At 33.1% G+C, this 16331-nt stretch overlaps 1 protein-coding gene across 4 annotated transcripts in view; it reads left to right on the top strand.

The window, feature by feature from the left end:
• Positions 1–14005, top strand: part of Luzp2 (leucine zipper protein 2) — a 471602-nt gene extending 457597 nt beyond the window's left edge. For all 4 annotated transcript variants that reach the window (XM_005328059.4, XM_021728306.3, XM_078046324.1 and 1 more), the window contains 2 exons: positions 6187–6264; positions 7083–14005. In XM_005328059.4, the coding sequence (XP_005328116.1) occupies positions 6187–6264; positions 7083–7187 (183 nt within the window). In that variant the 3' untranslated portion in view covers positions 7188–14005. The remainder of the gene's footprint in view (positions 1–6186; positions 6265–7082) is intronic.
• Positions 14006–16331: the final 2326 nt, after the last annotated feature.

The following is a 16331-nucleotide window of genomic DNA, read 5'->3' as shown; positions in this document are numbered from 1 at the left end:
AATTAAAAGTACATTAAAATCAAGAGACTCTTCTCTGCTATAAGCATTCTGTTGATAGTTGATTCAATTATTGTGATCTTTTTGAAAATGTTATTCTGAATATGTAACTTTATTTTCATAAATAATTTTCCAATTGAGAATTTGCATAGAACTCAAATATATGCATGACCTACAATGTATCTCTTCACAAGTGTTTGAATGGCTAAGTAGATAATATGGACTGATCTAATGGTATTGCTGAAGAGGAAAAAAAAGACAAAAAAAAAGAAAGAATCCTTTAAAGTTAAGGATAATTAATAATACTTTTATCTTTCCTTATTAATCATAAACAGAAAAAGAGAGAACAAGAACCACAGACCTAGAAGGAAAAAGCAGCTGTTAAATCTTTTGACAATGTCAAGATTCTATAACAACCAGTCAGTATATTGATATCAGAATAGTAAAATTAAAGCAACTGAGTCCCATAGAACTTAAGTATTTATTAAGAACAGAAATTTTGATTGAAGGAAAGCTGCTAAAAGAAGAGGAAAAATGTAAATTAAATTAAATTGAGCACTTGAGAACTGCAGAATATTCCATTAGGAATTTTACATATATATATATATATATATATAATGATGCTGATAATTATTATAAAAACACTGGCTAAACAACACTGTGGAATAACAACACTTAATCTAACTAATTATGTTCTAACCTTGCCTATCTCCTGCTTCCTCATCTGGATTCCCATAATATTATATATATATATAATCCAATTCTTCTAATAACCTGTTAAAGTCATTGTTGTTTTGTTGACCTCACAATTAAGGAATTTACAACTTCAGTAAGTTGAAATAAGTTTATACAGCTATTGGGGGTTAAAAAAAATTGTCTGGGCCAGGCTCAGTGATGCAATTATTTAATCCCAGCATCTAGGCAGGCTGAGGAAGGAGAATCACAAGTTCAAAGCCTCAGCAATTTAGGCATCCCTAAGCAACAGAGTGACACTCTGTCTCAAAGTAAAAATAAAAAGATCTGGGAAGAATAAATGTACTTTGCATTAGACAGAGGAGAGTGAAGGGAGGGGAAGGGGGTATGGGGGTAGGAAAGATAGTAGAATGAATTGGACATTATTAACCTATGTGCAAATATGATTACATGACCAGTGTAATTCTATATCATGTACAACCAGATGACTTGCAGGTTGAGTGCCCCAGGTTCATTCCCCAGGACCAAAACAAAGAAAAAAAAATTGTCTTAATCCATTGGGGCTGCTATAACAAAATACCATCAACAGAGTGGCTTTTAAAGAGTAGAAACTTATTTCTCACAGGTTTGGAGGATGGAAATTCCTACATCAAAGTGCTGGTGGATTTAATGTCTGGTGAGGGACCACTTCCTTGTAATTGCCACTATCTCACTGAAACCTCAGGACAGAAACAGTGAGGGATCTCTCTGGAAACATTTTTACAAAGAAAAAAAATCCCACATTTGAGGCGGTTTCTGATGACCTAATCACCCCCTCCCCCAATATCTCTGCTCTCCTAATTCCACCCCCTTTTGGTTTAGAATTTCAACATATGTATTTTGAAGTGTGTACAAATACCAGAATTCTAAGGTAGAAATGGCTAACTTTGTTCACATTGCTGTGTTACTTCTATTATCTCACTCCATTGTGATGTCAACACTTTGAATATATACAGCATTAGCTTCATTTCACAAGTGAGAGTATAAATGAGATTAAATTGCTATTTTCAGTCAACATTCCACCATCAAGTACTGTCCTGTCCTGTGAAATTTTCAATGTGACAGTTATAGACAAATTTAAATGAAACAAAGATCCAAATAACTACATATTAATGGACTTTCCATTAACCCCCCTCTTTAAATATAATTTCTTTTGATATCAATTCTTTTAAATGTTCTTCATATTAAAATACTGCCCTTTCTGAAATATAGTAGTCTGCATTTTGATTGATTTATCTTCTCTAATATCAAAATTTAAACTTAATAATGCTAATGACTAGAAAGCTCAGTGTTCATCAGCATGTCCACATTATCCCAAATAGTAGAAGACCAGGATGGGACTCAAATTCATTCATGTGTGACTTCAGAGATTATTCTCTCCCCATCACAATGAGAATCCTGATAATTATCAGGAATACCTCTGTATTATAGACCCCTCCACCAAACATTGTGATTACCTGGTTTTTCTTATGCATATAAGTAAGTAATTAGCAGGATTTATCTCATCTACATAGTTTGTTACCTAAATTGCTTTGTGGTCATAAGCCAACATTTTTCAGGTATCAGTTCATTGACAAATCTCAGAAGCAAACTAATTTTTTTTCATGTTGTTGCTGAAAATGTGTATGTGTGTGAGACTATTTTTAATCACTTTAATAAAGATGTGTTCATGGCTCGGCCCATTTCATTTCTTCCCAGTTCATAATTTATAAATTTGCAACAGTACTCCTCCCTAGGTCTCCTACATAATTGAGTAGGTGAGCTGAATATTGAAGCAGCTGAAGTTGTACATGCTTTCCTGATCAGTCTGCATATTTTGTTGCTTTAATTTAAAGACCTGGATACTTTACTAATCAGGTTGAATTTTTACCTAATTGAGATCACAGAAGTGTTTTGAAGGCCTGTGCTAGCATTTAATTGTACCATTTTATAAAATTCCCAAGACAATTAACAAAACTTTGTTTCTTTTAAGACAAAAATAATTATTTTTTATAACTAATCCATCATTCACTATACCCTGTTACATCTCTGTCTTTCTTCCCCAAGTGAAACAGTATTGTTTAATTATACATGCGTGAGGGAAAATTACATCTGAACTTTTCTTTCTGCACAAGAAAATAAATGAGGTTCAAATTGATAAAGAAGGTTGAGCTTAGAGAGGCACTTTTCTAACTTACACATTACATTTTTACAAAACTGTGCATTGATCTATTGGCCAAGTGAAAACAGATAATCCTTGTATAGATAGTAATACTTAATATAAAGAGACACATGAGTTATATCCACAAGAATGGTGGGGGAAAAATGAAAGAAAGAAAGAGAAGATAGAAAACAGGAAAAGATCTGAATAAAGGGCAAGTGGGGAGGAAATCAAAGGAAGGATGGAGAGATAGATTGAGATACACATAGAGATAGATAAATGTAGGATCAGAGAGGCAGAGAAAAAAATAATTGCATATTATTTTGAAAATGATACAAATGTCAAAGTACAACAATAAAGTTGTATGTTTTGCCATCCCTAATTTTTTTTGTTTGCTTTGACATTTGACAATGTTATGAAAATCTATTTTCAGTGGACTAGCTTTGCATTATTTTGATATTGTCTGTATAATTTTCTATCATGTGTTTTCAGATTAAATATATTTTATGTAAGTATCTTTGAAGAACATTCTCTTCACAGCTATAAATTATTTATCCATTTTTTTCAACATTATTCAATTCTCCTACTTATGTACAACCACTATTTTATACAACCATTATTTTGTATTCTTTCTTTTATATTATATACAATCCCATAATGATTACTTTTGTGTGCAAATTTCTTTTACTTTCATTTTCTTTCAATAACAAATTATTTCCTCTGAAAACAAAATATCCAAAATGAAAATATGCCATACCATGAAAATATTTAAAATAATGTGTTAATTTTATTAAATTATTTCCAAACTATATAAATTTATTTGCATACTATCATTATAAAAGAGATATACAGACAGAAGAGTTGTTAGTAGACAGAGAAGTCTATTTTCATATGTACTGCTGATAAAACATGTATTGCTTTTATTTCTTCATTTAGAAACAAAATATTTAACCATTTTAATAATTATTTATTAATGTTAGCATAATTCTACTATATCAGTTTTCAGTATCATAAATCATTACAATTGCCATTTATTAAATATATAATATCAAGTAGTCTGCTATATTAACCTTAGATATGATTGATTTATTATGTATTTAAAATGTGTCAGATATTTTATTCCCAATTCCTTCTTCATTTAAAATCTGTGAACAACCCATAATTTCTATTTTTTCCCCTATGAAATAAATAAGGAACATGATCCCTAGGCCAAAAGCAGTTGAGTTACAGCTCCCATGTCCAACAGTGAACAAGTTAATGAGTGAACTCACAATTAAGTTTTCTGAATGCAGAGCCTGTTCCTCTCACTGCTTAGGAGCTTGATATTCTTGATCTCAATTTATCCTCAAATATCTCATAATGATACATATGTTATTGTTACCTTTCTTCACTTCATTATCCATGTGGACTTTCTTAAGAAATATGAATAGTGTGTTCATCTTAACCATTCAAACTTTTGACAATTTTCCATATTGTTCTTTTGAAGATATTTCATTATAATCAAGTGTTGGAAGATATGTTTGTGTTAGCATTTAAAATCATAATCATAACCACTGCCCTGCTTAGACTCTAAATCAATGTCTTCCTTTTGTATGAAAGTAACAGGCATAGTAAAGAAATGTTTTAACTCCCCCAAATACCATAATTCAGTTGCTGAATTATTTTTTAAATACCTAAGACCAAGATATTTGCCACATAATATGGCAAAGATATGATGAGGGCCATAGACAAGTCAAGATGGCGCCTGGCACTTTGCCAGAAGGAGTGGTTTGAGAAGTAATGCCAGGGAGCCATTAAGATGATAGGTTCCTTAATGACTGACTACTGTATCCAATGATGTTAATTAAGTTAAGCTGTGTATAATTATTAAGATGATGATGATTCTTTAATGACTAATTGCTATAACTGGATGATGCTAAATTGAGTCAAGCTGTGTATTCAGTAATGTATATATACCTCTACTGTCCGGTAATAAAGCGCTTCCCGCTCCTGCTGTATCAATCTTCACAAGTTGCTCATCACTCTCCGGTTAGTTTGCCCAGCCAGACTGCAGCAAAGATGCTTGAGGGAGACAAATGTTTTTGCAGTATTGGTGTTTGTGTCATGTAGTGTGTGTGTGTGTGTGTGTGTGTGTGTGTGTGTGTGTGTGTGTGTGCATGTGAGCTTGCTATTCTACCAAGAACACAGTTATGATTTAGTACATCCTTATTAAAGGATGAGCGAAGAGAGCTTCTGGACATTGGTTGTCTCATTATGTTAATAATTTTCATCATTAAAGGGTAAACAATGTACTGAAATCTTAGTAGGTTTAGGTGCACTGAGATAAGTGCCCTAAATATTTTAATTTAATTCCTGTGAATACTTAGGAGCAAAAGTTCCTCACTGGAAAAAAAATAATGAAATATATATGAATTGAGATCGAGAAAAATTGAGTACTTTGTCCAAGGCCACAAAAGAAGTAATAGTAAATTTAAGAATTTGAGCATTGGGAAATCATGTACTTCTTAGTCAATGGGTTCAAACACAACCTTGTTGTGCTTAGTCATAAAATCTCTTATACAAATAGGACTTTTTGTCTCTTTCTATGAGTTGGAATTCTATTTTAGGTTATAGCAATAAGAATTAAAGAAAATGATACTTACTAAAAGTACTATTGGGAAATCAGGCAAAGAAAATATTGATCTGACAAAAAGTTTTGTGTTTGTGTGTACTTAATAGTGACGGTGAAAAGAAAATCTGAGTTTGAGTAGGTGGCACCAAAAATGAGGCTGAAATGGAATATTTTTGATTGCCAACATTATTGATGATAATAATAGTAAAATAAAGTTCATTGGTTAGTAAAATTTTAAGTTCTAAAAATAACATATTTTGTCATGATACTTAAGACTTTTTTGTGAGACACATTGATGATAGTATCATTTCACTTGCTTCCTGGCTTGCAATCTTGTTATTCCTACAGCACAGAGGTTATTGACATTTTTAAATTTTGAGTCCACACGCATCACAAATATAGTAGTTCTAAAATTCTTCCCTTATTTTTAACTTTCAAAAAAAGGAAACAAGATTTCTGTTGGAATTGAACTTCTTTGTAGCAGCTGATTTCCATAAGCACTGCTGAGATTTCAAAACTGACCATGAAAACTTGATCTGTTCTTGAAATCCCACTCACGATGTATTGATTTTGTCCCTAGCTTCCCTTTCAGTGTTCATCAAAATGATGAGAACTTCTTAAAGGGAATTTTTCAAAAGAGTTTTGCTCCCACTTTTCTTTGTTTAATTTAACTCAATTGACCTATTTTTATTTGCCACTTTTATAGGAGGGCAGGACCTGTTTAACAAAACACAAGGACAGTCCCCCGAGAAATGCAACTGCAGAATCACAGCCTGTCCCACAGGTATGTGCTTTCTTGGTCTGTTTTGTTTTGATTATGTTGGGAAGTACTTCTTGGATCCATTGCACTCAGTGCATTTGCTTTAGCTGTAGTGGGGGGGTGGTACTGACTAGTACTAGAGAGTTCCTTCAACAAGGGCCATTGGACCTGTGCGGGCCCTGTGCTTTCCACTAAAGATTCTCATAAGATTCACAGTGAAGGAGCTGTCCCTCACCTTCACCCACGCCACAACCAAAAATATGTATATGTACATACAAAATGTATATATGTATATATACGTGTGTGTGTGTGTGTGTGTGTGTGTGTGTGTGTGTGTGTGTGTGTGTGTGTAAACAGAGTACAAAATACATGCAAAATAAACTTCTTATGGGATGAAAAAGAATAAAGAAGATTTGGGAAAGCAAGGTGGAAAGGGGTACCTATCCCACCTTCCCCTGCCCCCCCCCAAAAAAAAAAACTATCAACACAACTCAAAGGCTTCATTCTGAATTCTCTTCTGTTTTGCTTTTATAAGCAACCAAAAATATTCCGTTATAGCAATCTTACGTTTTATTAGAGTTAGATTGATCAGACGTGAATGGTTCAATCAAAATTTTCTGAAAGCAGTTATTGGAAGTCCAGCTATTTCTGTACAAAATGTTAACTTCCATGAAAGTAAAAGTATTAGCAATTTGACATTTTTGATTTGTGTCTGTGATTAGTTTTCCAAAAGGCGTTGATTTAGATATGGATTTTCATTACCATCCTTTAGGATTTTATATTTTTACCTTAAAATGGTTTTATTTTGATTCTTCTAATTGCGTTTCTATGTTATTTGACAGAAATTGCAAATGCCTCTGTGTTCTGAATGTGAGGTGAAAAAGGCTCCAGAGAAACAATTAACCAGCTTTGAAGGGATGGCGGCAAGAGAAGAGAAAATACTGTAAATACCAAGAAACTGTGTTTAAAACATCCATTTGCTCTTATATTCATACTCTTTTTAGACAACAAGCTTGATGGAAATACTAAATTTCTAAAGCATGCATTTTTTTTCACGATTTTATGTAACTTTATAAAGTAATCTCCACGTAGTCTGAAAGTTTCCAAGCTGATTATGACCCTTGAGCAATAACCTACTGGAAGAGGATTTCTGATCATAAGTATTTCAATGTCATCACCAAATTGCCCAGTATAAATTGCCCTGTTTTGAACTAAAATGCCACATAACTTTTAATCATTTTTATTCATTTGCATATCTGATACTAGTTGTTTTATGATCTAGTTGTTGAAATCAACTGGAGGATAATTAACTGTTGTGGGTCTTCAGTATTCTGAAAATTCAAATCACAACCATGTTATAAAAGATTTCAGTCTATTCTAGCAAACTGGGGTCACTTTACCCAAGATTGGAAATTTCTCTACCTGAATACATTCTTCATGTCATTGCGGTTATTGCTGTCCTTATTCTTTTGAACCAATAATAATTTTTTATGTAAAAAATGCCAAGGCAATTTTGTCAAGGATGTATACAGGTAACAGAAATTATTAAATATGTTTTGCATCATGTAGACAAAATATTTGAATGAATAGCCAAATTTCTGACACATTCTCTTTTTCTTTTACATTTTGTAGACACATCTTAATACATATGTTTCTCTCTACCAGAATTATTCCATGCTAGAAATCCATCTATTTGAAATGAGCAGCACAAATTTTGATATGAATTTGGGTAGTGGAATATAGAATAGGAGGAAGGTTCTAAAATAGAATAAGCAAGAAGACATTATATATTTAAAAATGGGTATTTAAAGAAAGTAAAATAACTATGTAGACACACAAAATAAAAAGAGTCATATTTTTTAAATTAATGTATTATTGAAAGTAATCACTGTTATGTTTTAATCCTCCAAACTAGGTTTCTACATGTGGATGTCAGTATTAAATAACTGCATTCAAATCTGAAAAAAGCTCAGAATCAAAGGGAATTGACACTTGAATAATAATCTGGTAGAATCAATGGAGCATCAAACTTGCAGACTCAAATTAATAGAGTAACAGACACATTTTATAAATTCAGAAAGCATATAAAACCACAGATTTTATAAAATGAATCTCTAAAGCCAAAATGAATACATTTGGACTTTCTTATATGGAAATTTATAAAAACATATTAAATGAAAATTTAATTTGTGATCAATAGAAGTACTTATTCTAGGATAGAATGGTGTTAATTTGAGCACAATGGCATACTTGAAGAAATGTAGTGAATTGGAGAATTTAAAAATATCACTAGTAGTAAAAGAAATGTTGTATAGTTATGTGGCAATTCTACTTGCAAAGCAGCTCAGTATTCTTTATCAATATTTTTCATACAACAGCCTAATCAGAAAATAAATGATATTTTAAAAGATCCATACAATTTTCAGCTGAAGCAGCCAAGATAAAATAAAAGACTCAGGTCAGAAATTCCAGTTTACTCAATTCAAATTCAAAAAGAAGAAAAAAAATGAAAAAGAAAAAAGATAAACAAGAAAGAAAGAAAGGCAAAAAAGTTCATTTTGTTCTACAAGGGAGTGGGGTACTAGTCTCCAGACTCTGGTTGCTTATAATTTTCCCACTGTATCTAGGTACCCTATCCATCTCCTTTTACAAAAGGAAAGGAGATAATTTAGCTTTAAATTAGAACTACTCTGTCACCCATCCTCTTGTCCTAAACTTTTGTCCTAGTCCCTATGGGTTCTATGAAACATTGATCACCAGTTTTCTTAACTCAGAATGTTTTGAGACATCTAAAGTTGTTATGAGAGATAACATTGAAAAATAAGGATTTGTCTTATTATTAATGAAGTACGAGCAGTTTCATACTTGATTATTTTTTCTGTGTTCTGAATCACTATTCTAGTATGTGAAAATGTAATTCATTTGCTCTTCTTAATTACTGCCTTGATCAAATGGGCTTTGAATCATTATAATGTACATTAAAAATACACAGCCTTATGCATTCTGCAAGGTTTATCATGCTATATTTATTGCATAAATTCAACCCCTTCTCTCCCTCCCCTCCAAAAAAAAAAAAAACCGGTATCATGAGATTTCTATAAGTATTTTAAAGAAATATTCTGGGAATTCCTTTTAATGGTTGAGTAGGGGGGTGCTTTTTAATATGATCCATCACTGTACTTTAATTAACGTATTTCATTTCTCTTGGTCCTTTAATTGCTTTAAAATAGGACCAGAGAGGCTTAAAATGTTTTACTGACTTGTGTTTGTTTATAAAATAGGTTTCATTACTAATTATCAATATTAATTGTCAATTATATAAACAGATGGTGTTTTGAAGAATTACAATTTAGGTTCTAACTATCCTCATATGGAAGAAATATTACCTGAAATGTTGACTATGGATAATATAATTGGATTATGTATCTGTAATCATAAACAATGAAAAACTACTGATATCTTACAGAATATGGACTGATTCCTATAGAAAAAAAAACATTGTCCAATGGAATAACTTGTTTTGATATAGGTATTACCAAACTAACAGAAATTTGATTTCTCTCTAGTTATTTTGATGTATTCTGTAAATTTTAAAATACTAATCAAATACTATGTACTCATTTCTAAGTTAGAAACTTGTTTTGGACTTTGTCCTTCCTATTATGTGCATTAACTATGTAAATTAAACTAGTGCCTAAAATGTACAAGACCTAAATGAATGCTGACTGTATCTCTCCAATGACAACCTGTTCTGAAGAGAAGTGAATGATTTCAGACACTCATTTGGATGTAGTTTTCTGTGTAATCTCAAATATCAGAATACTGAATATAATAAGAGGCTAACTTTTTTTTAAGTCCAAGCAAATATTTAGTATTATACTATGGCTTCATTACAATTCTCTTTCATACTATATACTCAACTACAAGTCTAAGACAGTAATATATGAAGGAGACATTTACTGTTTTGATGGACAATGTGCATTGCAGGACTAAAAAAATATTTATGAACTTTGCTATAATGGAATATTGTATTTTTATAGCAAAAGGTACTGTGATTAGCACTAATGGCCTGAGAGACTAAAATAATTACTGATACCATAGAGTAGCGTGAGCTGGCCAAACCTAGAGAATAAGGAAATCATACAATCTCCCCAAGTGATGTGTCCATCTGAATTGTGTTATATAATATTAATGGCCACATGGTGAAGAATAAAAGGTGGTGAAAAAGGCATATTCTTGTTCAGTAAAAGTTTGTTACCAAGACTATATAACATCCTACATAAGCTAACTGAAAAAACAAATGTTAGCACTAAAAATAGTATTTTCTTCTGTGTATCACAATCTAAGAACTTTTTTGAAATGCCACCTTGGAAATTTCTTCAGTCTCTTTGACAATGCCCCAGAAATATTTTATTTTATTTAGTGAGTTTTTAAAAGTAGAATTCCATGATGGCAGAAACTTTGTCTTTTTTCATTGAATGTTAGCTTTAATTGCTGAATAATTATTGCATATATTCAAGGAGCAAAATGCGATGTGTTGATATAACTATGCATTCTGGGATGGATATATCCAGCTAACTTACATACCCATGAACTCACAATTAGATCTCAAGATCTTAGAACTAACTTCCTTCTAGAAGTCTGTCAAATATTTGCTGAATTAATAATTCAGATTCTGAAGCAGCATAAAACAAGCAAAGGAAATGGCAAAGAATCACATTCTGTTATGAAAACAGAATGAGCGATGGTTTCAGAAAAAGAAAATAAATGTTTTACGTGCATCTTTGTTTTGTTTTGTTCACAGACTAAACTTCTTTTACCTTTCTCTCTGAAAGGTTTCTCTGTGAGACTAGTATATCTTGACTTCAGGCAAAGCAGAATACAGCACTCCTGGATTAATTACTATATGCCTGAATATCATAGGCATATAGAAATATGCTATGGAAAACAGGAACATGTTCTACAAAATGCACCATTAGATAAATTCATTGTTGTGAATGTCACAGTGAATATACAAAAATGCAGATGGGATAGCCCACCACATACATTCTTAGGCTCTCTATACAACCTATTGCTCCTCAGCTACAAGCCTGTACATCATGCCATTATACTGTAGGCAATTATCCCTCAATGGTATTTGCACATCTAAACAGAGAAAATGTATAGTCAAAATTGTAATCAATAGAAAATTTTCAGCTACATTATAATTTATGAGAACACTGTATCATAAGGATTCTGTTGATGACCAAAATATCACTAAAAAGTATATGCCTGTATATCATATGGGCTCTGAATCATTAATAGGCATGCAGCTCTGACACACCCTTGCACATGCACAAGGGCCCAATTTTTTTTTTTGTGGTACTAGGCTATAAACCCAGGGTGCTTTATCACTGACCTATATCTCCAGCTCTTTTTAATTTTTATTTTGAGACAGGATTTCCGTAAGTTGTAAAGGCTGACCTCAAACTTGCCATTCTCCTCCCTCAGCCTCCTGTGTCACTGAGATCACACACATACACGACCATACCCAGCTCTTATTTTAGACTAGCACATGAATCTTTTAGGTTTTAATGAGTTGAACCAAAATTTTTCTATACATTCTGTGGAGACCTAATCCTTTAGTAAAAGCAATTAAAGAACTGTTGAGGAGGTAAAGGAGATTTAAGAGGATTGGACCCTGGATTCCATATTGCTCATTTTCAACTAGAGAATTTATACTTTTATCATGTATTTTTAGGGTTTCACAATCATCACCTCCTCCCCCTCCTCCTCCTCCTAAATATCATAGGCATATAGAAAGGTGCCATTTAAAACAGGAATATGTTCCTCTTTTGGGGGGTACTGGAGTTTGAAATCAGGGATGCTTTACCACTGAGCTACATCCTCGGCCATTTCTGATTTTTATTTGAAAACGGGTCTTACTAAGTTGCTGAGGGTCTTGCTAAATTTCTAAGGATGGCCTGGATCTTGTGATCATCCTGCCTCAACCTCCCAAGGATTACAGGTGTATGTCACAAATCCTGGGCACAATATACATATGATTTTAATGGAGAAAAGGAATCCAAGATCGGAGTGATCTGAAAATGACAGATTAAGATGATCTCTGTGATCCCCTCTTCCCATTTGCTCTTTTAGTCAATGAGGTGATCAGTTATTCAAGAAATTATTTTTGACATCTCAAAACGTGGCTGCTATTCTCCTTGTTAAAGATCCAATTTTAATAGCAACAATAATGAATACTATCAGTTAAATATATAACTTACAATTGCATTGCTTCAATACTTTTAGAAATCATTGATAAGATATTATAATTATCATGTTTTTCAAATAGGAAGAAATTAAGATAGAAAAATATTTAAAATAAAATCACACACTAGAAAGAGGAAGAGGTGGGTTGTGGAACTGGAGATAAGTTCCTGGAACCCATGTGCTTAACCATCTCAACAAACAGCCTCTCCTGAAAATAGTGGGGACCTGCCCTAACAGAACTTACAGTGTGTAGGGATACAATGACTAATGAGGAAAACTCCCAAATCAATGCTTGCCTACTACAATCTCTCTCTCTCTCTCTCTCTCTCTCTCTCTCTCTCTCTCTCTCTCTCTCTCTCTCTCTCTCTCTGTCTCAGAAAACAAATATTTAATTAAAATGAATCAACAAAGTTACCCATGGAATAGTTAGAATATTTGAACCAGAATGCAAGCAAATGTGATATGAATGGATTTTTTTCTCTTTTTTTTCTTTTTTTGAAGGGTTTAAGGGGATGAACTCAGGGCACTGTACCACTGAGCCACATCTCCAGTCCTATTTTGTATTTTATTTAGAGACCCAGTCTCAATGAGTAGCTTAGCACCTCACTTTTGCTGAGACTGGCTTTGAATTAGCAATTGTCCTGCCTCAGCCTCCCAAGCCGCTGGGATTAGTGTGCCATGTGTTCTCCTGGATTTCCCTTTCATCCTTAGTGATTCCACCTTCCTAAGTCCCATGATTCTTGCGAGAGCACCATTTCACTACAAGCCATGTAAATGCAATGGCTACTTGGGAAGGACATATAATGTAAGACATTTTTTCTCTGAAAAGTGATACTATTTGAAGCTTCTGGAAGAACTTAACCTCAGCAGCTAATTGTGGAGTAAGCTTACCCCCTGGATGTGTCTTTATAAGAATGAGAACAGGAGAGCACAATTTGTTATGGGTGCTGTCCTGTCAATGGCTTATCTTTAACACTTTTTCATGATGAGGTGCCCATGCAAAGCAAGTCTAGAGACAGACCTTCAGCAGTTGGACCCAGTGCAATTTCAGGGCAAATAGCAGAATACAGAAGGATGCCTGTCAAATTGGCAGCTTATTTATGACAGCAAAATGACAACTTCTGCTCAGCAAATATCATGTTGAACCCCATCACATCTCCTGATACTTGTTCCCAAAGTAAAATTTATTTGGGCTAGAAATCCAAAATCTCCCTTCATGCCTCTCCTTGAGATAATGTCTTGAGTGAAAATCAGAGTGTTTACTTGGTAGAGTTCACATCTTGAAATGGTCATGTTTCCCACATGAACAAAATGTTGATACTTTGATTATGAAAACCTCTAAGGATGGCTTATCTTAGGTGATTTTTACACAGAGAAAGAGAAGCAAAATGAAGAGGAACAGGGTAATACTGGGGAATAGGTAATGGAAAGCACATTTTAAATTTGTTATTTTGATTCTTGAAATAGATCCTGTTGAATTAAATAAAGCCTGAATAAACTGAATTATTTACTAGATGTGTTTCCAGTCATTTGTAACTCCTAAATGATATATTTTAATGACTATTAGCCAAATTAATAAGTTTGAAAAGATGTGAAAAGGTAATAAATGTTATCTGTTTGAGGAGAGCTGTGAATCAGCTAGGTATGTTCAAAAAGAGTAAAGTAGGTCATCAGCAACTTGAAGAAATTAACTGTACTATTGTAGAAAGGTACTCCAGCTTCACATATTTTATTTCCCTGGAAGCAAACTAAACAGACTATTTGTATAAATTCATTTTAAGTAAAGGAACATGAGTGTATCTGTGGTTTGGGAAAGCATAAAACTTCAGAGAGATACACATAATACCATTCTGCCCAGATACTCATTCTGCCTATGATAGAATTTTTTTTTTGACTGAAAAGTTAGTACAGATATTTCTCTACAATATTAATCTGAAATGTCTATCATAGCCCTTTCATTACCATTTCATATCAGTTTTAGGTATGTAAAAGTTTTAGATTTTGGAGTCTATGAATAAATATTAGAAGTTTCTGGAATCATTTGTTTTTTCATTGGCCTATCATCTATGAACTAAAACCCGATAATTTTAAATATTTTCCCATACACATATATGTGCACCAGTGTCACAATGAACATACTATATAATCCAGGATATAAGAATGGATACACTATATTTGCAAACCAAATCAGTCATTTGATGCAGAAAACCACCACTATTTGGAAGGACACAGGCTTAGCTCCTGTACTTTTTTTGTGTCAGCTCATTCAATTTCGGAAAAATCTAGACTATAGATTTAAATGTGGAGCTTTTCTACAGATACCCTAAAGCAGAGATTTCTGTCAGTGTGAACCTGTGTGTATGGAGCCTGAAAGAGATTTTATAATTTATCCTAATAATAACCAAAACATTTTTGTTATTATTGTTCATTTGAGGAAATGAAGTAATTGAATCAGATGAAAACAAAAGTGCTCTGGTAAAATAATGAATGTAATCATAAAGATCAAGGAAAGGGGGCAATTTGTTTCATTTATCTCAAATGGTAATAGAAGAATGTTCTTATGAAAGAAATTTACCATAGAAGTTTCCAGATATTAACTACATTGAAATTCAATATACTTTCAAAAAAACTATGTCTGTTTATGAAAAAAACAAATAGTTTGCTAATGTTTTGTCTTCAGCTTTTATTGTGTTTTATTACAAATTTGGGATAAACACAACCAAATATATGCCTATAACATGCAGTATTAAAATACTGAGCACTTTATGGTGCAACTGTCAAGAATAATTGACTTTGAAGATCTGGTGTGCTTTGTATAATTTTCTTTTCCTAGATAACCTGAAGATAAATATTAAATATATATTATACTATATAAATCAGGCATACTGTAAACAATAATCGCAAAATAGTTCTTTTTAAAAAATATTTATATAAACACACACACACTCTTGGAAATAACCAATAATAAAATGCTAGCTGTATCTGTTTTATAGGTACTATGCATACATAAATGCCTCAAAAAATACCCTATAAAAAAGTTATTATGCATGTGGATTTGAGCCCATGTTCAGTATCTCTCTCTCTCTCTCTCTCTCTCTCTCTCTGTGTGTGTGTGTGGGGGGGGGAGGGCGGGTGTCTATATTAGTGAGCAAAAGTTATTATTTGTCTCATTTCCAAAGAAACGCTAACTTTTATTACCTGAAGAAAATGTGGGAATTTGTCTACATATGCTTATGGTGAGTTCAAATTTCTAAAGGTAAATTAATTAAGATCTGATTATCATTGTTAGTTTGATGGAGGTGGCTGAGGAACAAAGCACCAAGCAACCTGCATGTGCGAAAGAAACACAAATCAGGCACTGACAGAACAGGGGGGTCTCTTGGCCAATCCTGGATCTTATACAGCTTCCCCAATCAACCCCAGTAGGCCAAGGGACTCTAAAAACCCCTCTTTCTGTCCCCAGCCCTCCCTTCCTGCCCTAAGCCCAATAAAAATTCCAGTTCAGGTGAGCCCCTGGTGCTATCCTTAGACCCACTCTGTAGGTCTGAGAGTCCTACCCAGCAGTGAAATCTCAATAAAGTCTCATTCAGTAGCCTTTTAAAATCTGCCTTCTTTTGGTCGCTGCTGCCTGATCTTACAATCACACTTTTAATACCTGTACACTCAGAAAAATGAGAAATTATAGCCCATCTGATCCAAATGTATGATATGTCAAGATCATTGTACTGTCATGTGTAACTAATTAAAACAGATTTTTTAAATGCCAAAAAAATAAAAAATAAAATAAAATAAAATAAAATAAAATCCCTGCGCGGAGGCATCAAATTGATATAGTGATG

This window comes from Ictidomys tridecemlineatus, chromosome 4 (genome assembly GCF_052094955.1).
Source record: "Ictidomys tridecemlineatus isolate mIctTri1 chromosome 4, mIctTri1.hap1, whole genome shotgun sequence".
NCBI classification, from domain to species: Eukaryota; Metazoa; Chordata; class Mammalia; order Rodentia; family Sciuridae; genus Ictidomys; species Ictidomys tridecemlineatus.
The sequence above is the reverse complement of the archived record's forward strand: the minus strand, read 5'-3'. Positions and strand labels throughout refer to the sequence as shown.